We start from the raw sequence: 27,610 nt of genomic DNA, 5'->3' as shown, positions 1-27,610 counted from the left end.
TCCAAACACTATAAATGAGTAAGTTCCTTAATACACCTATCCAACTACGTATTCTAAAGAGATTTAGAGCGAATATTTAATAGATCAATGGCATCGTCATGAACCTCGCATCGAAGTGACCCAGTTTGAATTCCGGTAAACTCTCGTGGCACCTTTATGCTTTAGATACCATGTACGGTTGTAACCTATAATGCCAAGATTTGAGATGGAGATATTGATCAGTTATAGAATCTGAATATGCTATCTTCTAGTTTTTAGATATTCGGCCCCGTAGTGTTGGGGTAGCGTGCCTGCCTCTTACCCGGAGGCCCCGGGTTCAATTCCCGGCCAGGTCAGGAATTGTTACCTGGACCTGAGGGCTGGTTCGAGGTCTACTCAGCCTACGTGATTAGAATTGAGAAGCTTTCTGACGGTGAGATAGCGGCCCCGGTCTAGAAAACCAAGAATAACGGCCGAGAGGATTCGTCGTGCTGACCACACGACACCTCGTAATCTGCAGGCCTTCGGGCTGAGCAGCAGTCGCTTGGTAGGTCAAGGCCTTTCAAGGGTTGTAGTGCCATGGGGTTTTTGGTTTTAGTTTCTAGCCGTCTTACTAATAAAAAGTCCTTATACAGTTGTTTAACTCTTGTTTAGTTATACAGTGAATAAACCCTGTATAAGCGTTTTACATTTTTCTTACTAATAAACGGGGTATACGCATTGTATTACAATACAGCACGTATACACTCGTTCCAAGGCGTAGGAATCTCTTCCTGCAGTTCACTGACGTATTTCACACGTTCACCGCCTTTATGATCGCTTCTGCTGGTTATCTACGAGCAAAACTTTCCGGAAAGTCGCACAGTAGCACGGCATATCGAAAAGGCAGTGGCAACACTTGGTGAGACAGCTGGAAATTAGCTTATACTGATATCAACATTTCTTCAGCTTGCTTGTGTAATGAACGCCAAAAAAAGAAATGGAATGGCTTAAGAAAAGATCAATAGCTACTAACTGGGATAGTACGGAAAACTTTAGCATTTGTAATTGAATCGGCGAGTTGAAAAGGGTACACATTCCAAAATCCTTACTTTTCAGGAGAAAGGAAAACCTGTTTTGTAGCTAAACGAAAGGTTTGATCAAAAAAGTTTCTATTAGGCATTTATACATCATATTTCTGCGTATTCAACTACAAAGTATGGAAATCATGTCACGTACGGTTTTCAAGTTATACCATTTTTATGTCAATGAATATGTCCCTTTTTATACTCAAACTTGAGAAAGATCTAAGATCTTTGTAGAGGCAGATAATGTATAATAAACTCGCAATTTCAAACGTATATTAAGCAGTAACACATTATTACACAAACATACGCCCAACCATCATTTCTTTTATAACTTACTTATTCATTGTCATTCCGTGAGACAGCTGAAAATTGACTTATACTGATATCAACATTTCTTCAGCTTGCTTATGTAATGAACACCAAAAAAGAAATAGAAAAGCTAAGAAAAGATCAAAAGCTCATAACTGGGGTAGTACGGAAAACGTAAGCAATTGTAATTGAATCGGCGAGTTCAAAAGGGTACACATTCCAAAATCCTTACTTTTTAGGAGAAATGAAAAACTGTTTTGTAGCTTAAAAGAAAGGTTTGATCAAAAAATGTTCTATTAGGCATTTATACATCATATTTCTGCGTATTCAACTGCAAAGTATGGAAATCATATTACGTATGGTTTTCAAGTTATGCCATTTTTTATCTTGAGGAATATGTCCCCTTTTACAGGTACTCAAATTTGAGAAAGATCTTTGTAGGGGCAGATAATGTATAATAAACTCGCAATATCAAAAGTCTATTAAGCAGTAACACATTATTACACAAAAATACGCCCAACCATCATTTCTTTTATAGTTATTCATTGTCATTCCGTCTCTTTAAAGTGTTTTACTTTACGACGATGTCTAGCCTCCATAACCTCTGAATGGTGTATGTCTTCTGTGTTTAAAATATCGTGAAGATCATCAACGTTATCGTCCATTCTTGCAATGTGTGTTCAATGTTAAATGGATATGTCGAATATTTCACCACGATTATATTACTGTAGACAATAAATACCACGACAATAAACTGCTCACTCGTTTCTTTTTCCGCTACTCGCTGCTATACAACGCTTATACAGGGTCCTGGTCTGTATAAGCAATTCAATGAATAACTATAACAGATGTATACACAGGAGGCTTATACACGGTTTATTAGTAACGAATTTCACATAAACGGTGTATAAACCTTGTATAAAAGTAATACACCGTTTGTTAGTAAGACGGTAGATCTATATGGTTTCAGCTCGGCTCAGGATTCTCTTGTTCTGGGATGAAGTTCGAACTCGAACTGACGGAAGTGATTTAAAACCAGGTCTAAATTGCCACTCGTGTTCTCATCCCGAGGTAGTGCAGCACTTTTCAGGCACACCGCCAATGGAGATGAGCTGCATGTACCATTTCAACTACATACCAGCCCTCCTGCTATTCTTAAATTTCTGGTAGTACCCAGAATCGAACCTGGGCCCCTGAGAACGACAGCTAATATTACTAACCGTTACGCTACGGGCCTTGCCACGATGATGCCATGTTATGTGATATAGACCTATTAATATTGTTGTATGCCTTTGCTGGCAGGAGCTAGTGTTTACAGTGCACTATGTCTTCTGGTATAGGCTAGAGCAATTTTGTTACTTTCATTGATCTGTCTTTGTCTTATCCTTGGCTTTGACAATATGAAAGTGACTGAGGTATGAGTGATGCTAGTAATGCCATTTCTTATGCAGCCAGTCCCTGCTATGAATGGTGTGAAAATGTTGCTCATAGGGTTGGTTGATGCATGCATTTCAGTGGGCTTGGCAGACTGATATGAAATAGCAACATCTGGCTCGGTGAGGAAAGCAACGGGAAACTACCTCACTCCTCATTTCCCTAGTACGCCTCTTCAGTGATGCCCAGGCCATCTATGACAGCTGATGGCAGAGCTGTTGAGGATCCAACCAGCCTTAGGGCTAAGGACTCAACAAACATACATACATACATACATACATACATACATACATACATACATACATACATACATACATACATACATACATACATACATACATACATACATAGCCTACATACATTATTGTTGTAGTAGTAGTTAAAGTAGATTTTCTGCAACGGTGTGATAGAAAATGGCTATGACTGGAAAAGTAATAGCTGTGGCCTTAATTAAGATATAGCACTAGAATGTTACTGATATGAAATGTGGAAACCACGGACAAAAGTTTTCAGAGCTGCTGAAGTTAAGTGTAAGAGGTGTGTGTGTGTAGGGGGGGGAGGGGGGGCTTCTAGAATCATACATTCTCCTCAAATAATGTCGTTATCTATATGCGTGTCTATCAATCAGTTATTTTAAGAAACGGATGTGTCAACGCTTGACTGGCCTCTGGTTATTTGGAAGGTCCCTGGCCACAAGGAAATGTTTGTTATCCGATCCCTTGCAACATGGATTACATGATCACGTTACGAGAGAGCAATTGCAACACCGGCCGGCCGAACCGGAATTCGCGTCGTTTCATAATAAAGGGATACTTCTATCACCTAACAAGCAGTAGAATCGCTTATACAATATGAGCACAAATTATATGTAATTATTCCGTAGATCAAGGTTTGTGATCTTTAATACAATCAAGAAACCTCTGTGTGGAGGAAGAGGCGCACTGCCTAGCGATGAGCGGCTCAACAAGGAACATTGATATGATCGCTATCCCAGCTGCTCAACAACTGACTTCAGTCAAGGGCGCTAATAGTTTCCACTAGGCGTAAATAAGTTTAAATGAAGCCTCCGTGGCTCAGACGGCAGCGCGCCGGCTTCTCACCGCTAGGTTCCGTGGTTCAAATCCCGGTCATTCCATTGTGAGATTTGTGCTGGACAAATGGAGGCGGGACAGGTTTTTCTCTGGGCACTCCGGTTTTCCCTGTCATCTTTCATTCCAGCAACACTCTCCAATATCATTTCATTTCATTAATCATTCAATAATCATTGCCCCACAGGAGTGCGATAGGCCTCGGCAGCTGGCACAATTCCCATCCTCGCCGCTAGAAGGGGGCTTCATTCATTCCATTCCTGACCCGGTCAAACGACTGGAAACAGGCTGTGGATTTTCATTGTAAATAAATTTAACTATTGAGTACAAGGAAAAATATCCATATAAGTGAAGCATATGCCAGATTCGGTCCTGTCATACTGTTTAATGCGAAAATCAGAATAATAAATACAACGAAATTTAAACTTCTCTGTAACTTTGGACCCAGTATGAAAAGAAAAACACTCAGTACGTGACTAAATCAAACAAATTAAGGAACCTCCTCAGTTAGAACATCACAAATTAAAGACAATTTTCAATGCAGTCACATGAGTCAATAACGTGTTGGTCTTCCACAAACATTGAGGCAGTCTTGAATGCAACGGGGCATGTTCAGTACCAATCATTGAGCATTTCTTGAGGCAAACAGTTCCAGCGTCTTTTAGGGTCAGAATCGTTAGTGGTGGCTGTTGACGATTATAAATTGCTCTTTTAAGAAAATTCCACGCATGCTCTATGTAGTTCATGTCCAGGGAAGGCGCTGGCCAGTCTGTTCTGCGGATCCCACGTTCTTTCAGGTATCCATTCACAGCTGCTACATGGTGTGGACAAGCGTTATCGTCCTGTGGAGTCAAGCCATCTTCTACAGTCTCTGCAAAACCACTTACTATGGATCGGAGAATGTTGCATTCGTACACTGTGGTCATCATGTTTCCTTGAATGTGAACCAGTGGTGTACGGCGGCCGAACACGACACGTGCCCAGAATATTGCTGAATCTCCAAGCTGTTGGTGACGTTCTACTGAGAATGGTCCATTGTAACGTCCCTCTCTTACCCTCCGTATGCTCAGAGAGTTGTCGCCAGGGTGTAAAACAATTTGCACGTCATCAGTTAACAACGTTCTGGACCAATGATCTAGTGTCTAAGTCTCTAGAGATTGAAGTTCTCTAGCAGATCGAACGCGAGCCGCCCTATGATATCGAAGTGGAGGAGTTCTGAAGGTTCTTCTTGAATACAGCCCCCCATCATGAAGTCTATTGCGCACAGTTTGGGTACTTACAGTCCTGTAGTGTCTCGAAGCTCGTGGCGCAGTATGAGTATGTCGTCATTGCCCCTCGAAATACCGTTATGTGACAATATTGAGGGGAGAAATACTGGCTCGCAGCACATTCTTTGAAATACTGAACTTCAGATGACAGAACCTATCAAATTTCTAAGCTGAAATATTATTGCATAGCGGTTTTTCTAGACGCAACGACGATATACCGGTCCGGAGCTGCTGTTGTTTTGTGTGGACGGCCCGCGCGATGTCGATCTGCTACAGAATTTGTGTCTTGAAACTTTTTCACAACCTGAGGATAACATTTTGATTCACGGGAACAATGTTGGCGACGTCAACTTGTCTCATGTTCTCTTACATCGAAGTTAATATTTTGATGTGATGTGCCACAGACAGCGTATAACGAGACATTTTAATACACAGTGCATAGAAGCGAGACACACTGACAACCTTGCTTGTACATCACCTCAGCTGTAGTGTGCTCGATTTATTTACCAGTCGTAAGTTGAGAATATACCTAGTTGTGAAGAAGGCAAGATTGCCATTATTTAAACAATGTACTTATTATTCAGTAAAGTTCAGGAAACTCTATCGTCAAAAATTACGTGTTTCGCCTCAGTACGGCACAGTCTCATCAGTTGGATACTGCACCTTCCCAAGACACTGGCCGGCTAGCACGCCTGTACTCCCTAACAATAAAATGAAATGGCGTATGGCTTTTAATGCCGGGAGTGTCCGAGGACATGTTCGGCTCGCCAGGTGCAGGTCTTTCGATTTGACACCCGTAGGTGAACTGCGCGTCGTGATGAGGATGAAATGATGATGAAGACGACACATACACCCAGCCCCCGTGCCAGCGAAATTAACCAATTATGGTTAAAATTCCCGACCCTGCCGGGAATCGAACCCAGGACCCCTGTGACCAAAGGCCAGCACCTTAACCATTTAGCCATGGAGCCGGACTCTCTAACCATAAATGAAACTAGACATTGGTGGATAAAGTGCAATTATGCTTAATTTTTTCTTTGATGAGTGTAGAAAACGTGGCGATATTTTGGCCAGTCTCTTTAATCTTCATCAAAATATTTAAGGTAATTATTTAAAAAAAATACTGTTTATTTAGGTTATAAGAGAGTAAATTGTAAATTTAATCACGAGTGGAGAGTTTAGGCAAGGCCGAGGGTTCTCATTTCCACGAGTGCACGCAGTCTTTCTACTCTCGCATAATATGCAATGTTTCCGTTACTAGTAATATTTATATAATATATTTCATAATTATTTTAACTTAGAATGCATTATTTCAGAAGACCTACATGGCCGAAAGTGGCACACAGACATATCTTTTTTTTTTCTAGTTGTTTTACGTCGCACCGACACAGATAGGTCTTACGGCGACGATAGGATAGGAAAGGGCTAGGAGTGGGAAGGAAGCGGCCGTGGCCTTAATTAAGGTACAGCCCCAGCATTTGCCTGGTGTGAAAATAGGAAACCACGGAAAACCATTTTCAGGGCTGCCGACAGTGGGGTTCGAACCTACTATCTCCCGAATACTGGATACTGGCCGCACTTAAGCGACTGCAGCTATCGAGCTCGATCACAGACATATCAACAGCAGTAAAGTGCACGCGTGTACTCATAATTACCATAAACTATTTTTAAGTGTAACTTCAGAGTGTGAAAATTGGCTATTTTTCGTTTATCTACTTTTGCATTTTAAACTGCCAGGACAAACAATAATATTGTATATTCCAATAAAAGTAATAGCAGTAATAAATATTATACGCATATTGCAAATGGTTAAACAAAAACGCAATGTCCGAGCTTCATTCCTTGGTAGTCGATACCTGGAATAGGTGGAAGTTCCAATGAAATGAAATGGCGTATGGCTTTTAGTACCGGGAGTGTCCGAGGACATGTTCTGTTCGCCAGATGCAGGTCTTTTGATACGACACCCGTAGGCGACCTGCGCGTCGTGATGAGGATCCAATGATGATGAAGACGACACATACACCCAGCCCCAGTGCCAGCGAAATTAACCAATTATGGTTAAAATTCCCGACCCTGCCGGGAATCGAACCCGGGACCCCTGTGACCAAAGGCCAGCACGCTAACCATTTAGCCATGGAAGTTCCACTAAAACCAGAGCCTGAATGAAACGGAAACCTCCTTTAAACGGACTTTTTCTTTGATCTCATGAGGCTATATGGCACTTAATGCAGACTAAAACGGAACGTGTCCTACGCGGAAACGGATTGATATTTCTAGTTCCGCAAGGGAATAATCTCGGAATGAAACGGAGCTCCCGTCAATGTAATGTTACATGTAATATGTACAATAGAAACGTCAATCAAGGAATTCTACCAGTCTATCGATTTCTGTTGTTGTTGTTGTTGTTGTTGTTTTTCTTATACTGTAATAAATTAAGGGGCTTACAGGTGGCAGATTCCCTATCAATTGTTTTCCTAGCTTTTCTTTAAATATTTTCAACGAACTTGAAATGTATCGAACATTTCCCTTGATAATTTATTCGAGTCTCTTACTCCTCGTCCTATAAATGAATATTTCCCCCAAACTGTCTTCTTGAATTCCAACTTTATCTTCAGACTATGATCTTTCCTACTTTTAAAAGCTCCGCTCAAGCTTATTCGTCTACTAATATCATCCCACGCCAACTCTCCACTGACTTTCTAACAGGAGCACAAAAAAGAGGTACGGAATTCTGTTAGTGTCAGAAGAACGATCTGGTGAAATTTGACTAGAATAATTATTAGGACCCATCTTGAGACTGCCAGTGTTTTTTGAGAAGACTTTTGACTCACAGAAGTGTAGTAGGTACAAATGGAAGAGGAGGCCAAGCTTAGAGTATTGTAGATGTAGGATGCAACATACCGTATGTAGATACGAATATATTAGCACATCATAAGACTGTGGCGAGTAGAATTAAGCAGTCTATGAACTGATGCTCCGACCAACAACTTATGTACGTCAAACTGAGAGATATCTTTCGATTACCTGCTCTAGTTTACACCGTGACATTAGGTTTCACAAGTAAGTTTCGCAACTGGCTTTTATTTGAATGCGCATTCGTGGATTACAGTTGCGACACTAAATTACGAGAGCAGCAACTTTCGGCTACTTCCCACTTTTCGTGAAACAGAACTGGTAATTCTGAGGTTATAAACGTTTTGATCCGTTACTTTGTTTTCCAAATGAAGTGGGGATGTGAAGAAATAGTGAAATGTCTCGTCTTGTACGCAGTCCAGGCGTGTTTATGGGATTTTAACGATGTTATTTTAAAAATAAAGTCTAATGCACTACTGGTGTTGAATCTACTCTGGAGGTTAGTAATATGGACAGAATGGCAGTTGAACTCAAAAACAAAATCCATTATATTAGGAATGCCTGTACGCATGAACTTACAAATAAGTAGATAGAGAATAGTAAGAAGTCCAGTAGTGGCATGGAATAAATTTATAAGCCTAGAATTCCCTAGTTCAACATTGCTGATTCCGTCTTGACGAAAACAGTTCGCAAAATAAGTCCTATAAATTGGTTACGTATGATTTATTAACGTTTACAAAATGTAATTTTAAGATATAGGGTTAGATATTTTCTTTTTAGATTCAATTCTCTACAATTATCTTTTTCAGTGAGATTCCAGGACATCCTAAAAGCGATCTTCTATTTATCCATTCCCTGTTCCATATTCAAATGTTTCTTTCCTCTGCCTTTGGAGCCACTAACAACATTTCTGCCACGACTGTAGTTGCTGCAAGGATGGGAACATCTAAAATAATTAGATAATACTGAAGTCAAATGCAGCAGATATCATAAAACTAGAGTAAGCCTAGTAGGCCTATCTCCATGTGAACAACCACCCACGTAATTCTTTTCATAAAATCTATTTCATAAAATTAGTTGTGAAACCTAGTGCCATCGTGTGAACTAGCTATAAGTGATCATCAGTGTCACGCAAGTTGTGAATATTTTGTAGTCTAATAGGAACAAACACGGTGACAGTTTCTAATAGGAACAAAAACGATGACAGTTTCTAATAGGAACAAGAACGATGACAGTTTCTAATAGCAACAAAAACGATGACAGTTTCTAATAGCAACAAAAACGATGACAGTTTCTAATAGGAACAAAAACGATGACAGTTTCTAATAGGAACAAGAACGATGACAGTTTCTAATAGCAACAAAAACGATGACAGTTTCTAATAGGAACAAAAACGATGACAGTTTCTAATAGGAACAAGAACGATGACAGTTTCTAATAGCAACAAAAACGATGACAGTTTCTAATAGGAACAAGAACGATGACAGTTTCTAATAGGAACAAGAACGATGACAGTTTCAAATAGGAACAATAACGATGACAGTTTCTAATAGGAACAAGAACGATGACAGTTTCTAATAGGAACAAGAACGATGACAGTTTCAGTCAGTAGATCCTTCTGGTTTTCTTACGACGTGTTCAATCCAGAATTTTGTACTTTGTCCGTAATTTCAGCTGCTACTGGATCCTGCTTTGTAGTTTCTCACTGGCCTATATTTGAAAAAGAGAAAACACCTGGCCATTGTACATTCAAAATACAGCGCAAGGAGCGTTTAACAAATACTTGCATTTGTTTAATAATTGTGTTTGTTATTAACCAGTTTTAACATAGAAGACCGATTTTACGTAAGTGTTCAATTATTATTATTATTATTATTATTATTATTATTATTATTATTATTATTATTATTATTATTATTATTATTATTATTATTATTAAATAAATTACAATTAGGAGATATCCGTGTGGAAAGTCTGCTTACAGGAGTATATCAACGAAATTAAATTAAAACACAAATTATATAACAACAACAAAAATAAGTAAACAATTAAATGAAAACAAATTATTAAAGGGGACTACATTAAAACAAGACATTTCGTATTAAAGAAGGAGAAATAATAAAATGAGAAACACATTAAAACAAGAAACAATTCATGGCAATTAAACATTACTTACAAGTTTAAGATAATAATTAAAAGCAGTCGCAAAGGAATCCATACGAAATTTACAGAAAATAACTTAAAATATTTACACACGTAAATTACAAGTATTGTAACATAATTACAATGTATTCATCCTAAAGTTCATTCAATATTTACAATATATATATCAATATAAAACATTAAATTCCGAGTACTGTAGCATAATAATCACAGCGCAATCACATACAAGTATAGCAAAGCAAAAAGCAAAGTCTTCTCCGTACAGGCCATGAAGGCCCTTGGAGGGGTGGAAGGTAAAGGCTTCCACTAACCGTAACCTCGGCACTTGATGCGGTAGAGTGGTTAGCTCTACACTCGGCCGCCTTTGCCCCCAGGAATTAACCTGGTACTCATGTTTGGTGTAGGCTGAGTGAACCACAGGGCCATATGCACCTCCGGAAGTGGAAATCTCATTTCTTAAATTTTACGATTTCCTGACGGGGCTTCGAACCCACGTCCTTCCGGGCGAACCGAGAACGCCTTTACCACCTCGGCCAGGCAGCCCCTCACGTACACGTATACACATATATAAATATTAACGAAGATTGATTGATTGATTGATTGATTGATTGATTGATTGATTGATTGATTGATTGATTGATTGATTGATTGATTGATTGATTGATTGATTGATTGATTGATTGAGAAAGAGTATAGTTGTACGGCATGTGTCAAAACAAACGACACTCATTATTGCTGATTTGCAGTGTACGTTTCCCTAGTGATGAATTACTGTATTTGTTTATGGCATTAATAGTTTGACATACCGAGCGGAGTACAGCCATGGAGCCAAGCACTGGATTCGGGAGACGCGTGGGATCGAACCCCACCGTCGGCTGTCCTGAGAATAGTCTTCTCTGGTTTCCCATTTCCAGGCAAATTCCGGGACTGTTCCAGTTCATAGGCCTAAACCGATTCCTTCCCCCTTCTTACTCAATTTCATTCACCATCATTCATTGGCGTCAGGAAGGGCATCTGGCCGTAAAAATATACCTTATAAATTCATCTCACCTCATGCCTGACCCTGTATCAAGAAACGGACAAAGGGGTAGACCAGTGGCGGCTTGTGATGATAAAAATGGGTAGGGCACATTCAGGGGCGTAGCCAGGGGGGGGTTACTGGGGGGTTAGAACCCCCCCCCCATTGAACTTTCACAAAAAGAAAATAAATAGAAACTGACAGTAAACAATAAACTTCTTTTATGTGATCAAGATAAACTCCCTGCAATCTACTGCTTGTTGAGAGTGTTTGCCACCCTACCTGTCACCACTGCAGCCAGTGAGATCATTTTCAACATTAAGACGCCTTAAAATCTACCTCAGAAATACCACAAGTGAAAGTCGACTCAACGGGTTGGCTCCCTTGAACATTCACAGAGACATAGTTGTAAAACCAACAGATGTGTTAAATTTATTTTCTAGGAAGCCTCGAAAATTAGATTTTAGATTGTAAACTGAACTTTCATTATGTTATATCTTAATTTTGTAACTGTAACCCCCCCCCCCCCCCCATTGGCCGATCCTGGCTACGCTACTGGGCACATTCAACATATTAGGAACACTAGGAATCAATTAAATCAATTAAATTAATCTTACCTTTTTATTTCTTGTATATAAAACTGCGATTGTAGGTTCTATTTTTATCTTTGAACGATTTATGCTAAGCCATTTCTTTAGCTAATAATCTGTTTTCGTAATTAAGAGATTTTGTTTGTAAATAGCTCACTTGATTCGTTTTAAAAACACTTATGCTCGCGCAGGAATACACCCAGATACATCACACTAATCTTCACACACTTTTCAGACTTACAATGAACATCGATACCGATGGACACGATTAATCTAACAGAAACAGACACAGGTTTGCTACAAACACTATATACTTTTGCGCGCGTTAATAATACATATGCCGACAAGAAAGTGTAGCAGGGTGCTATCTAATAGGCTGTAAGAGAAGTAAGTTCAAAATACGAATTAGCGCTGAAGTGTCACGTCGTAGAAATACTGTGACCGGGTCAATGGAATTTGCCATAACCCCCCTCACCCCTCACAGCTCAGAGAATGATGGGATGATGTTCTGGTATAAGAACGAGTCGGTCCCATCCAGGATTAGACCTTTACTATGTTGCCTAGTTTAGTCCAGGGCTGCTAGAACAAGAACAACCATGGTGAACCATAGCCTCTTGAACTCACTGAAAGTGGTCGTGACAGTAATCGTGCATAATGTTGTTCTGATTTTTATAATAGTTTTAATCGGTGGAGGGGCACGTGACCTCGTGACCTAAAGGCAGAACCGCGCCTGGGGTAGACATACATACAAGAGTTCGACATGTTGTGAATTCAGTATTGTGTTATTTCTACAATTATTATGGTTCACACAACATAGTAGAAGATGTTTATCGTGGAACATTATTTCCGGTCAGACGGAGTGGGACGTCAGTTTGCTTCACGTTAAAGAAAGTACGAGGGGAGATTCATCGGGGTGGCACCAAATAACAGAACAATGTTAGCTGTCGTCGACAAGTTTCATCATATAGGGTCAGTCTTACGTGAACGAAAGAGGGCAACGGGTGCCCAAGAACCGTCACCATAAACGAGAACCATGGACGACTTCTCCCACATGTGTTACAATCTCCAAAGCGTGTCCAGCCATGAATATTGGGCCTTTATTTCGTGGAAGATGGTGTACAGAATCCAAAAACACAGTGGACCAAGTAGTCTACAGAGAAATTATTACTCCATTGATGTGGGACTTGAGCCGTTTTTGTCGCGCCAGAAACTTATCCCTCCTACGACAATGGATGCAGGAAGATGGAACTACAGCTTACAACGTGGGGGAGTCACCCTTCAGCAATGACACTTTGGAGATCGCCTCTCCATTCCCGTACCCTTCCTGCTCCTCGGATGCCTAAATATGGGATGAGTTTAAAGGATTAGTTTTCAAGACCTACAAGCATTCCCGAAATACGCGAGAAGATTTTTTGTGTCCTTACAGCATGCTTTGTCTTTTTAACATGTTCACTAATATTCAGAAATGTTATGAATTTTGAACACATACTGTACCAACACAATGAAATAAATTGTCGGTGTCGCTTGTTTTGCCGCATACTTTAACCTCATCCTCTGCACCGCCATCTCTGTCACATATTTCCGAAGTACGTCCAATTGTTCTACCTTGTCTTCACTGACGTTGAACTTTAGCATAATACTCACATTCACTCTCATCTCCCCAGTTTTCTTCACAATCAACTCCATCAAGCCTGCCTCATATTGCGTACTGGCCTTCGGTTCAGAGGGTTCTGGGTTCGATTCCCGGCTGGGTCGGGGATTTTAACCTTAATTGGTTATTTCCACTGGCACGGGGGCTGGGTGTATGTGTTGTCTTCATCATCATTTCATCCTCATCACGATGCGCAGGTCGCCTACGGCAGTCAAATAGAAAGACCTGCACCTGGCGAGCCGAGCCCGTCCTGGGATATCCCGGCACTAAAAGCCATACGACATTTCATTGGAACTCAGGAGACAAAAGGATGACATGAAGTTTCTGTACAAAACTTTAAATTATATTATTGACAACCGTGACTTTTTATGTCTCTTGAGCTTTCACTTGCCCCGCTTTAATGGGAGGAAGAATATAACATTTCAGAATAAAAAGGTCAGAACAATCGCTCACAAAATTTCCCCACTGTACAGGCTATGTATGCTATGTCTACAACAGTGTTGTTCAGAAAAATAATTCTTTAGGCTTCTGTGTACCTCTAGACCTCTAGACTAAATAACGTGCAATGCTGATTTGAACCACAAAATGTACTTCAAACCATCTACATTAAGCCCTATCCCATAAATATAATTATAAGTGTTAGAAATAGAAGAAAATAATACTTGAAATATGATTACGTTTTTTTTTTAAATTTTACTCTTTCTTGTAAATATTAAATTAGATTAGATATGATATGTTGTTTCTTTCTCATTGTATATATAATACTAGAATTGTTTAGATATTAAGTTATTAGACTGATTTGAAACATTGAAAAATAAACACATGTAAACAATTGACATTATAATTGGGATTAGAAATCCTGTAGCGTGCAGTAAATAAATAAATAAATAAATAAATAAATAAATAAATAAATAAATAAATAAATAAACAACATTCCACTTTATATCGTTTCCGATGACGTGCATGACCTATGAACGTACAGTATGAGGAGCACGTTCAGTGAAAAAATCTGAAACAGTTTTACAGAATGATACCTCATACGTTCAAATTAAAAATATTTTAAATAGTAAATTATATCGATATGGTGCTTTCACAAATAAACGGTCATGAGGGGCTCATACATCAATGGAGACCACTTTTCCGTAACTGTATTAATTACTGAGGTAAGGGCAACTTACCTTTTTGAATAATGTCTACCTAAGAAATAACATTATTTTGCTGGTTAGTCGTAGTGTTCACAGTTCATTACGTCCTCTGGTATAAGCTAGAGTAAACCTCCCATTGAGCCTCTCTCAGTCTCTCCTTGACTTTGACAAAATGAAAGTAGCTGAGGTATGAACAATGCTAGTAATGTGATGAATGTTATGAATGTTATGAATGGTGTAAAAAAATACCGTGTATGGAGGAAAGCAACGGGAAACTACATCACTCCTCATTTCCCAAGTATGCCTCCTCAGAGACGCCTAGGCCATATATGATATCTGATGACTGAGCTGTTGAGGATCCAACCAGCCTTCGGGCTTACTACTCAACATACACATGTACAGAAATAGTGTGTCATGAATATTTCGTTTAGGGTGTGCTTATTTTTTAAATCACGTATGTTTTTATAAAATGGGAATTTTAGAATATAACTCCAAGTCAAACGCACCTATTACTTGCTGCAATGACTGCCAACTGAGAAGCCAAAATCGCGGCGGTGACCCAGTCACGAACGTTTTAATGAAGTAGGTAATTAGGCTACCTGCTGGCAATTAAACTCATATTTCCAGCCAGGTACAACGCCAGCAAGTCGTATTATACACTGTCGAAAAAAAAAATTAGTACATCCTCTTAGAGTACAACGCCAGCAAGTCGTATTATACACTGCCGGAAAAAAATTAGTACACCCTCTTAGAGTTTTCCAATTCACTCAAGATTTCTTGTTGAAAGAGTGCATATGGAGTACATGAAATGATTACATTTACAGATTAATAGATCAAGCGGCACTGAGGTACCAGATGTCGATCCATGCTGAAACACGCATATTAGTATTTGGTACATCCTCCATGGGCGGCAATGCAGGCGCTGATTCTAGCATCCATTCGATCATACAGATGGCGAATACTGTCTTGGGATACATTATTCCATGCCTGTTCGACCTGTTCACGTAGTTCTGCAAGAGTTGTGGGATGACGAGTCGCACGTGTCAGTTGTCCCATCATATCCCACTCGTGCTCGATGAGAGACAAGTCCGGAGATCGTGCTGGCCAGGGAAGTTGCTGCACGTCTTGCAGAGCACGTTGAGTTTCATGCGCAGCGTGTGGGCAAACATTATCCTTTTGGAACAACACATCACCTTCCTGTTGCAAGAATGGCAAAAGAACGGCTCTTACAACATTCTGCATGTGCCGAGCGCTGGTCAGCGTTCCTTCCACAAACACCAAAGGTGAACGAGAGTTGTAGTTCATTGCACCCCAGACCATAAGGCCTGAGGTGGGGCTAGTATGTCTTGGACGAATTCACTCTACGAGACAGCGCTCGCCAAGTCTACGTCGTACGTGCAAACGACCATCACTTCGTGCAGGCAGAATCTGCTTTAATCGCTGAAGACCACGGCCCACCCTCCCATCTTCCAAGTGATCCTCTGACTGCACCAGTAGAGCTGTGAGTGGAAGACGGGCTAGAGGTGTACATGCCCGTAGTCCCGCCGCTAGTAACCGGTTGGCAACAGTTCGTGTTGACACTTCTGAGCTCACAAACCCTCTTATCTGTGGTGTGGTAGCTGTACGATCTGCCACTGCCGCCCTTAAAATACGAAGATCTTGGCGGACGTCCAGAACCCCGTCTACGGTTGTGAGAATGTTCAAGTGACTATTGTTGCGGAACTAACGAAGCACGTCCAACTTGTGTGGCAATTCTCCGAAAGGACCATCCCGCCACTCGGTAGGCCACAATTTGACCCCTGTCAAACTCGCTCAGTTGGCTGTAGAAAACATGAGTGCGTTTCTGTGGCATGGCGCATGTTTGCTTCACACTGAGCCTATGGCTGTAAACATTCCCTATTAAAGTGTACAAGCAGATGACGCACTGGCAGCTATGTCACTACGCTATCTGTTGGCGGACGACTTTGAAACCATTATCAGTCGGCATCTGCCGTCATTGGATCAAAATCGATGTCGTCTTTCCAGGTGTACTAATGTTTCTTTCCGGCAGTGTATTTGTTGCATTTAAAAAATGTACTTCATTACCATATTTTATTTACCTCCATGAAAACAGAATATCGATATCTTTAACTGTTCAGAAGGTATTTAAGGTAAATCACTTTAATTATTATTATTATTATTATTATTATTATTATTATTATTATTATTATTATTATTATTATTACTATGTATGTATGTATGTATGTATGTATGTATGTATGTATGTATGTATGTATGTATGTATGTATGACTAGAGATTGTAGATGGACTACGTTCACAGTAATTCTTACGTTCTTCCTTTCAGCAAAAAGCTATCCATTATGCAAGAAATCGGACCCTAACCTGAACACATGTCTCAAAAACGCAGTCCAGGCAGTTGTCCCCCAGTTGGTCGATGGTAAGTATATAGGCCTATGTGATTTACACTATAGATATTTATTTTTCTATAATAGGAAATTACAGTGTATAGAGTATAATTATTATTATTATTATTATTATTATTATTATTATTATTATTATTATTATTATTATTATTATTATTATTATTATTAACGCCGGCCCCACGGTGTAGGGGTAGTGTTCCTACCTCTTAGTCGGGGGCCTCGGGTTCAACTCCCGGCCAGGTCAGTGATTTTTACCTTCATCTGAGGGCTGATTCGAGGTCTACTCAGCCTACGTGATTACAATTGAGGAGCTATCTGACAGTGAAATAGCAGCCCCGATCTAGAAAGCCAAGAATAATGGCCGAGAGGATCCGTCATGCTGATACTTCGTAATCTGCAGGCCTTTAGGTTGAGCAGCAGCCGCTTGGTACGCCAAGGCCCTTCGGGGCTGTTGCGCCATGGGATTTGGGTGGGGACTATTATTATCACCGTGGTTCCCATCACTATTTAAGTACTGCATGTGTGAAGTCTATCCAATAACCTGTGTTACTAAATTAATCATTTAAAAATATGTTCATGTGGCTTTTGCTAGGGTGTGTGACATCTGCCGTGTATAGGAAACTGCGCGGTGGATGATAGTATTGTGTGTGGAACTGCAGGGATGTTGGGGACAACACAAACACCCAGTCCCCGAGCCATTTCACATTAAAATTCCCGATCTGCCAAGTTGCGGTCAGAAGACCAGCGTCTCAACCGTCTGAGCCACTCAGTCCGGCACCTTGGGCTTTAAAGGCACATCAAGCGAAATACAGAATGAATTAAATGAGTCTGTTTCTGTTCTTGTTGTTTGAGTCATCAGTCCATAGACTGGTTTGATGCAGCTCTACATGCCATCCTATCCTATGCTAACCTTTTCATTTCTACATAACTGCTGCATCCTACATCTGCTCTAATCTGCTTGTCATATTCATACCTTGATCTACCCCTACCGTTCTTACCACCGACACTTCCCTCAAAAACCAACTGCACAAGTCCTCAGTGTCTTAAGATGTGTCCTATCATTCTATCTCTTCTTCTCGTCAAACTTAGCCACAACAACCTCCACTCACCAACTCGATTCATTATTACTTCATTCGTGATTCGATCTATCCATCTCACCTTCAGCATTCTTCTGTAACACCATATTTCAAAAGCTTCTATTCTCTTCCTTTCTGAGCGAGTTACCGTCCATGTTTCACTCCCATACAATGCCACGCTCCAAATGAAAGTCTTCAAAAACATTTTTCTAATTCCTATATCACTGATCGAAGTGAGATTTTTTTTTTTTTTTTTTTTTTGGAAAGGCCTTCGTTGCTTGTGCTAGCCTGCATTTTACGTCCTCCTTACTTCTTCCATCGTTAGTTATTTTGCTACCCAAGTGACTTCCTTTAAGACTTCATTTTCTAATATAAAATTCCTGCTCACCTGACTTCGTACGACTGCACCTCTTTACTTTTGTTTTGGACTTATATTTATTTTCATCTTGTACTCCGCACCCAAGACTTCGTCCATACCATTCAGCAACTTCTTCAGATCTTCTGCAGTCTCAGATAAAATAACAATATCATCCTAAATCTCACGGTTTTGATTTCCTCTCCTTGCATTATGATTCTCTTTCCAAATTCTTCTTTGATTTCCTTTATTGCCTGTTCTGTATAAACACTGAAAAGGAGGGGGGACAAACTGCAGCCTTGTCTCACTCTTTTCTCGATTGCTGCTTCTTTTTCAAAGTCCTCGATTCTTATCACTGCAGACTGATTTTTATACAGATTGTAGATAATTCTTCGTTCTCGGTATCTGATCCCAGTCACCTTCAGAATCTTAAATAGCTTGGTGCAATCAACATTATCGAATGTCTTTTCTAGATCTACGAACGCCATGTACGTGGGCTTGTCCTTCTTAATACGATCCTCTAAGATCAGACGTAAAGTCAGGATTGCTTCAAGTGTTCCTACATTTCTTCTGAAGCCAAATTGATCTTCTCCCAACTTCAACTTGTCTTCCCATTCTTCTGTAAATAATACGTGTTAAAATTTTGCAGGCATGAGATACTAAACTGTCTTTTTTTTTTTTTTTTGCTAGGGGCTTTACGTCGCACCGATACAGATAGGTCTTATGGCGACGATGGGATAGGAAAGGCCTAGGAGTTGGAAGGAAGCGGCCGTGGCCTTAATTAAGGTACAGCCCCAGCATTTTCCTGGTGTGAAAATGGGAAACCACGGAAAACCATTTTCAGGGCTGCTGATAGTGGGATTCGAACCTACTATCTCCCGGATGCAAGCTCACAGCCGCGCGCCTCTACGCGCACGGCCAACTCGCCCGGTGAGATACTAAACTAATGGTGCGATAGTTTTCACACTTGTCAGCACCAGCATTCTTGGGAATAGGTTTAACAACATTCTTCCGAAAATCGGATGGTACTTCTCCTGTCTCATACATCTTACACACCAAATCGAATAACCGGAATAACCTCGCCATGCTGGTTTCTTCTAAAGCAGTCAGTAATTCAGAGGGAATGCTTTGCTCCTGTCGAATTCTGACCTCAAAATTGGGTCACCCATTTCATGAGCATCAACAGCCTCTTCTTGTTCCAGAACCATATCATCTACGTCTTTACCTTGATACAACTGTTGGATATGTTCCTGCCAACTTTCTACCTTGTCTTCTTTCCCTACAAGTGGTTTTCCATCTGAGTTCTTAATATTCATACACCTAGTTTTCCTTTCTCCAAAGGTTTCCGTGATTTTCCTGTATACAGCATCTACCTTTCCTAGGACCATACAACTTTCCACATCCGTGAACTACTTCAGCCATTCTTCCTTAGCTGCCCTGCTCTTCTTATCCACTTCATTCTTTAATCGCCTGTATTCTTTTCTGCCCTCTTCATTTTTTGCATTCTTGTATTTTCGTCGTTCATCGATTAGGTCTAGTATCTCTTGAGTTATCCATTGATTCTTAGTTGATCTTTCCTTTCTTCCTAACATTTCTTCAGCATCCCTACTGACCTCATTCTCCATGACTGTCCGTTCTTCTTCTACTGTGTTTCCTTCAGTCCATTTAGTCCTTGTGCTACACGTTCCTTGAAACAATCCCTCACACTCTTTTCTTTCAACTTGTCTAGATCCCATCTCGCTAGCTTCCTTCCCTTCTTCAATTTCTTCAACTTCAGATGATATTTCATGACCAACAAGTTGTTATCAGAGTCCACGTCTTGCTCCTGGTAAAGTGTTGAAATACAGCACCTGGTTTCTGAATCTCTGCCTAATCATAATGAAGTCTATTTGATACCTTCCAGTGTCTCTAGGTCTCGTCCATGTGTACAGCCGTCGTTTGTGGTGTTTGAACCAAGTATTAACAAGGACTAAATTATGATTGGTGCATAAATCAACTAGCCGGCTTCCTCTTTCGTTCTTTTGTCCCAATCCGAATACTCCTACTGCATTACCTTCTCTTCCGTGGCCTACCACTGCATTCCAGTCTCCCATCACAATTAGATTCTCGCCAGCTTTTACATACTGTATTAAATCATCTATCTCTTCATATATTCTTTCGATTTCCTCATTATCTGCTGAACTAGTAGGCATATAGACCTGCACTATTGTAGTGGGCATTGGTTTGGTGTTTATTGTGACAACAATAATCCTTTCACTATGCTGGTCGTAGTAGCTTACCCGCTGCCCTACTTTTAAACCAACTCCTGCATTTCCCTTGTTTGATTTTGTGTTGATAATTCTGTAGTCGCCTGCCAACGTACTTCACTTATACCAACTACATCTAACTTTAGTCTATCCATCTCCCTTTTCAGATTCTTTAACCTACCACAACGATTCAGACTTCTAACATTCCACACTCCGAGTCGCAAAATGTTAGTATCCATCTTCCTGATAATCGCCCCCTCTCGTTTAACTCTCGTTTAGTCCCCACCTGGAGATCCGAATGGGGGGACTACTTTACCTGCGGAATATTTTACCCGGGAAGAAGCCATCATCAGTGCGTCATTCATACAGAGAGAGCTGCATGTACTCGGGAGTCTGTAGGGGCTGTAGTTTCCCGTTGCTTTAAGCCTGCAGCAGTAACAACCCAGCTAAGTCATGTTGAGTATTATTACAAAGCCATATCAGTCAATCATCTAGACTGCCGCCCTTGTAACTACCGAAAGATTGCTATCCCCCTTTCGATGAACCATTCGTTAGCCTGGTCTCTCGACAGATACCCATCTGATATGGTTGCGGCTCGGCTATCTGGTTCATTGGGACGCGCAAGCCTCTCCACCGCGGCAAGGTCACATGGTTCGCAGGGGGAGGATTTGAGTCTGAAACTACCATAATTCAGGAGACGGTCAAAGCAGAGTTAGATTCTTGTGATTTCATTGGTATTCAGGCGCATGAGACCTTAGATTTATCAAATATATCTCAAGTTGGTGTATTATTCCGGTTCTGCTCAAAACAGGATAACGCAGAAAGATTCATGGGCTTTTATTATGTTTCGATTGATAAGACTGTATCGGGCTTATCAGAATTAATTGCCGATATTCTGCGAAAGTGAGGAGTAATTGATAATATAGAACTGAATGAATAGCTGGTGGTGCAGGGATGTGGAGGGTCTCTTCTATCTGCCGATATGTCAACCACCTCTCTTGCTGCAATATTTTCCTCACAGCTTCAATGTGTTCCTCAGTCACCGATTCAGACGTCGTCCAGAACGAGGATCGTCTTCAACCCCAAAATTTCCCCTCTGGAACTCTTTGTACCAGCGGAAAATTGTTGTCCGATGTGGACAGTCTTTCCCCAGCACAGGAGTCATTTCCTCCAGGCACGGGTCAACAGTTAATCCACGAGCAAAATTGTAGCGGATAATTGCGCGATATTCACCTTTAACCACACTGACATCTTAACTTGCTTTCAATCCCACTGCTTGGTAACAACTGGTGTGAAGATCGCGCCTTGCTGTCTTCTAGACCGGTTTTCACCCCTCTTTTCATCCCTCACCATAACAGGGGTGTCCAACCAACCGTTTTTGCGTATTGCAGAATTTTGCTAGTGCCCTTTGTACAGTTTTCTTAACGTGGAATGAGCTATAGAGGCGGAAATGTCGGGGGGTGGGGTTGTGACGTCACCGGGTCTAGACGCACTTCCAGGCACATACCGCTGCTTCTCAAAACGAGTTGCAACTACATTCGGGGCATAACGAGAGCGTCTAGACATTATGAAAGGTGTTAATCGTAGGGCTGTTCATGCTGCAATCACTCCTTCTGGCCCACTGAGGAAAGCAAAGGCAAAGTACCTCACTTCTCACCATACCTTGTATGCCTCATCATGACCTACCATTTGTTTTTGTGGTTTCACTATAACCGCATAACTTTTGATAGTGCGTTTCAAGCAACTGGGGTGAAGACTTACCAGACAGAATAGTAATTAATAATAATAATAATAATAATAATAATAATAATAATAATGGAATTACGTCCTACTACCTACATTTACGGTTTTTGGAGACATTGAGGTGCCAGAAATTTTGTCCCGCTGGGTGTCAGTATATCATCAATCAATCAATCAATCAATCAATCAATCAATCAATTAATCAATCAATCAATCAATCAATCAATCAATCAATCATCATGGATCTCCATTTTGGGGCTGTGACTCGAGTGGCAATCTCCCTGTTAGTTGTTTACCTAGTCTCTATTTAATGAAATGATTTCAAAGAAGTTCGAAATTAATCGAATATTTCCCTTAATAAATTATTTTACTCTCTAAATTCATCTTCGTTTACTAATGTAATTCTAGACCATCTCTCCACTCATCATAGCTTGTACGCCTCATCATGACCTACCATTTGTTTTTGTGTTTTCACTATAACCGTGTGATAGTACATATATCACACCCCCGAATTATATGTAGAAGTTAGAGATATTATTGTCAGTATTCGATTTATTATTATTATTAGTAGTAGTAGTAGTAGTAGCAGTAGTAGTAGTAGTAGTAGTAGTAGTAGTATTTCATTTATATATTTTGCCATTTATATTGGTAAGCTGGAAGATATCCACATATGTAGGTATGAGTAATTTGTTTTGCACGAGTGGGAAAACATTGCTTTAATAACTCTGGTAATTTGAATGAGTCATCTGGCTACCCCAGTGTGTGTTGTGATGTACTTGTGTCAGGAAATTCCATTAGTCATGTATATATCCCAGCCTGATGAGATGAGCTTGTTGTTGTACCAGGGAAATTTGATGATTCATGTAAAACTCCCGAGTGTTTGTTTATAACTTGGGAGAAAGAAGAGGTTTACTCATGATTGGCTGACAAGCACCAATCCAGACGTATCATCTGAGAGGAGGGGGATGTTGATGTCTAAAAAAGTTGATGATACGGCGGCAACGTGGGACATTGTAAAGGGACATTGTAAGAAACATTGTAAGGGTGATTGTAGAGGTGATTGTAAAGGAACGAGAAGGAAGATAACTACAACTACAACTACAACTGACGCACTGTACGGGAAGGAAGTGGTGCTGATACACGGTACTGGAGTGACACGGCTGCAATGGACTGGACTTCAAACGTTCGTGGAGCGTAGTCTTGTTATGTTTGTGGAAAGTGGCTGTCGTTAGTCGTTTTCAGGAGGTTAGGTAAGGCCTGCAGCAGATGTACCAGTACGCAGCATTATGTACACGCCCTGGGATATAACGTTTATCATGCTCTTATCTAAATTCGAGGGATCCATTCTGGTGAACTCTGGCGCCCATACTACGGACATTTCGGTTAATTATGCTTATTAATTTTATTAAGTTTTTGAGTAATTTTATTTATATATTTTTATTCATGATTTTATTTATTATTATCATCAAAAAGTTACAATTGGCTTCCCAACGTGTGGCTGAATGTTTGGTACATCTGTTAGGCTTATAAGCGTAGGTGCACTTGTCAGGTGTGGTTGGAATTCTGCAAACTATGTCAGCGAAGTGTTTTATATGTACGTGATATGTATGCTGGAGTATGAAGAAATGTTGTAGCGAGTCCAGTATTATAAAATTGAGAAATAGAGAGGTTGTTAAAGTTGTGGGTACTATGAATCAGGATAAGAGAAATCAAAATAATTCCATCCCATCGAGTTTATCTAATTTAAGTGAGAATAGCGAAATGGCTGATAGTAGGAAAGATCAATCGGTAACGATAGGTGAGGAACCGAGTAACCCGTCTCAAATTCAGAATGTAGGGGATCAAGAGGAGGCATCCATTCGTAGTATGCTTCAGTTGCTTCTTAGTAAGAACGAAGAGTTGAAGGGTGAATTGTACAGTAAGATGGATAGTCAGAGTAATGAATTAAATTCATTGAGTGTTGAATTAAATGCCGTTAACAGTAAAATCGATAATAATAATAATGTTGAATTGTCTAGTAAACTCGATAATAATAGTATTGAATTATCCAGTAAGATTGATAGTCAGAGCAAAGAGTTGAAGAGTGAATTGAGTTTTTTAAGTAACGAAATATACAGTATTAATAGTGAATTAAATTCAGTTAGTTCGGAATTGTCCAGTAAAATTGAGAATCAGAGTAAGAAGTTAAATTCAGTGAGTGTTGAATTGTCTAGTAAAATTGATAGTTTAAGCAGTGCTGTGAATGGCAGAATAGATGAATTAAACCAAAAGTTTGACCATCAAAGCAGGGAAATTCAGGAAGTCAATAATAAGGTAGAAGCTCAATGCTTGGAACTGACTGAGAAAATTGAATGCCGATTTAATGTAGTTAGGAAATAATTTGTTGAAAACAGCAGGGAATGTGATAAGAGAATAAAAATAGTGGAAGATAAAGTCGAAGAAATAGATAGAATTAAATCAAATCAGAACGTTTTAGCGAAGCGTATAGATGAGAAGGATGAGAAATTGGAGAAAGACCTTAAGTCGGTAAAAGATGACCTCAAGTCAGTAGAAGGAAATGCCAGAATGGTAGTGGAAGAAGGAATTAAATCATGTCATGTGAAATTAAGGCAGGAAATCAGTCAAATCCAAGTAGGTAGCAGTATATGTAACAGGTACGTATCTTGTACGAAGGACCCTGAATTACCCAAGTTTAATGGTCGGCAGTTTAATCCAATGGAATTCTTGAAAACGGTGGAGAAACGGTTTTCCAAGAATCTTGACGATGGTTTGATCGAGTGGAGTATGGTTGATGAGATGTTGGATATTGCATTTGTTGGAGAAGCGAGATCTTGGTTTCAAGTTTACAGACAGGGTATTTCGAGTTTGGAGGAATTTAGGGAGAAATTTAGTTCTAAATTTTGGAGTGAAGCTATTCAGGGAAGGGAAAAAGATCGTGTGCTATTTGGCAAGTATAAACCTCAGGAAGGTGTATCTATGACGGAGTATTTCTTGGCGCATGTTCTGATCAGCCAGAATATTGAAGGTTAGCATCGGAGAGAGATACAGTCCGCCAGATGTTGAGGCATTTTCCTGAGAAGGTCGGATTAGCTGCATGTATGCAGAATATTGTTACGATTAAGGAATTAGAGCAGCTGTTAGAGAGGTTTGATGCTTTGGAAGGGCAGGGGAGGACTAGGCAAAGTGAATATAGAAATTACGGGGATAATGGGAGACAAGGTAATCAGGTAGCGGGAGATAGGAATAATCAGAATTTCAGTCATTCTAGGCAAGGGAATCAGGGTGGTAATTCCGGAAGGGGAAACAGACAGTCTAATCAGGGAGTTAATCACCAGGAATATTTTGGCAGTAGACCTAATCAAGGGGAATCAGAAAGTAGGGGGCGTACGGATCAAAGACCTCCAGATCAAGTGCAGAGACATGATAATAGTGAACAGTCCACGTCAAGTAATTTAAACCGGAAGCGGACTTCTTAGTTGGGTCAGATAGGCAGTCCGATACCGAAATTCCTATTCACGCGATGAAACAGGTAAGTTACGAGGTAGACGTGAAAGAGGAATTATTGTATGACCATGTGTTTTGTGTTCAGGGAGATTTTGAGTATAGGGGGCGTGATGAAAGTAAGAAAGATGTGTCGGATGTCTTACTTTGTGCTAGTGGTGATGGTAATAGCGGTGTTGCGATCGGTAATCTTGTAGAAGTTTCTGAAATTGAAAGTGAAGTTTTTTGTGAAGTTGATGAAGGTTGTTTAGTAAGTGAAGAGTGTTCACGGAGTATACATCATGAGGATGTTTTTGTTGATTTAAGTGTACGTGAGGAGAGTAAAGTTAGGTCCATTATGTGTGAAAATGGTGACTTTGAGATTAATGAAACTACTGATAAGAGAGTCGAAAGTAGCAGTGTTGTTGGCATGAAAGTGGTGCAAGTGGGAGCTGATATGGAAGGTGGTGACGGTGGACTAATTGTTGGGTCATTAAGTGGTAATGATAGCAACATTATAGTGAATTATGGTAAGAATTACAATAATAGAGTGAGCGTGTGTGAGAATGGAAGTGTGCGTGAGATGAAAGAAAGTCTATCCAAGCGTATGTGTAATGTTTCATTTAAGACTGAGAGTTGTGTGAATGATGTGAATGACGTGCTGAGTGATAGCGATGTGGAATGTGTGAAAAAGTATATGATCTGTTTGCTTGCAGTAATTATGGATTTGTGGAAGAGTAAACATAGTAAGATTCCCGAATATTTCAGAACGAGGGATTTTTTGGTTATGAATGTTCCGAATGAAAGTTTGTATAATTTTTGTGTGACTGGATGGAATGAATGTCTGTGTATGAGATAGAATGTATTCTAGACGTAGTTAGATTGTATTGCGGTACGCATTCCTCGTCTATCGATGCTGATGTTAAGTTTATGTATAGTTTTTTCATTTATATCAGGGTCCGTATACTGTGGACAGTAGAATAGGCAAGTGTGCTTATAGGCTCCTAATCACTGACAACAAGGTTCTTGGAACATTTAATATCTATAGCCTTCGCAGATATAAGAGATAGGATCTGCACCTTGGATGTATATATTATCAACTAGCAAGATACCCGTGCTTCGCTACGGTATTATACTGAAATTTATAATTGAATGCTTATTGTTTTACATATAATCCGCCGAAATTCGCGATCTGGCTCGTTCTCTGAGAGAATCCGCCAAAATTCGCGATCTGACTCGTTTTCTAATAGATTACGGCAAGTTTCCTCCCATCCTTCAATCTTTCTTTCCAGCAATCGATTTCGTACTTCCCGGGCTATGTCCAGGTATTCCACCCGGCCAGTTGGGTCCCTAAATCTTTGCCATCTTTTCCTATAAGCATTTTTGATATATATCTAATCCTTCAGCAGATCCGGGGTGGTGTCGTCTTGGGTGCCTTGGCGGTACTGAACCCGCGGTCGGACTGCATTCCTAGTCATTACCCGTCCAGGACCCGTTTCCAGCACGGTCCGCACATTTGACGACGGTCCAGAACATGATTATTATTATTATTATTATTATTATTATTATTATTATTATTATTATTATTATTATTATTATTATTATTATTATTATTATTATTATTAAGACCGCTACTTGGCGGTAAATTACATATGCTGCCATTGTCATTGTTGAGAATATGACCAACACCATTGTCGCGCGTAGGCAAGTGTGCGGGATTTCTGG

The 27,610-nt window shown here is 40.1% G+C and overlaps 1 protein-coding gene across 1 annotated transcript in view; it reads left to right on the top strand.

Moving 5' to 3' along the window:
- The window catches only part of LOC136866581 (protein takeout), a 98,995-nt gene that overhangs the window by 9,687 nt on the left and 61,698 nt on the right, over positions 1–27,610 (top strand). The window contains exon 2 of the mRNA XM_067143680.2: positions 16,910–17,002. Coding sequence (XP_066999781.2) covers positions 16,910–17,002 — 93 coding nt within the window. The remainder of the gene's footprint in view (positions 1–16,909; positions 17,003–27,610) is intronic.

Source organism: Anabrus simplex, chromosome 1 (genome assembly GCF_040414725.1).
Source record: "Anabrus simplex isolate iqAnaSimp1 chromosome 1, ASM4041472v1, whole genome shotgun sequence".
NCBI classification, from domain to species: Eukaryota; Metazoa; Arthropoda; class Insecta; order Orthoptera; family Tettigoniidae; genus Anabrus; species Anabrus simplex.
Note: the sequence above shows the minus strand (reverse complement) of the source record. Positions and strands in the feature narration are given on the sequence as shown.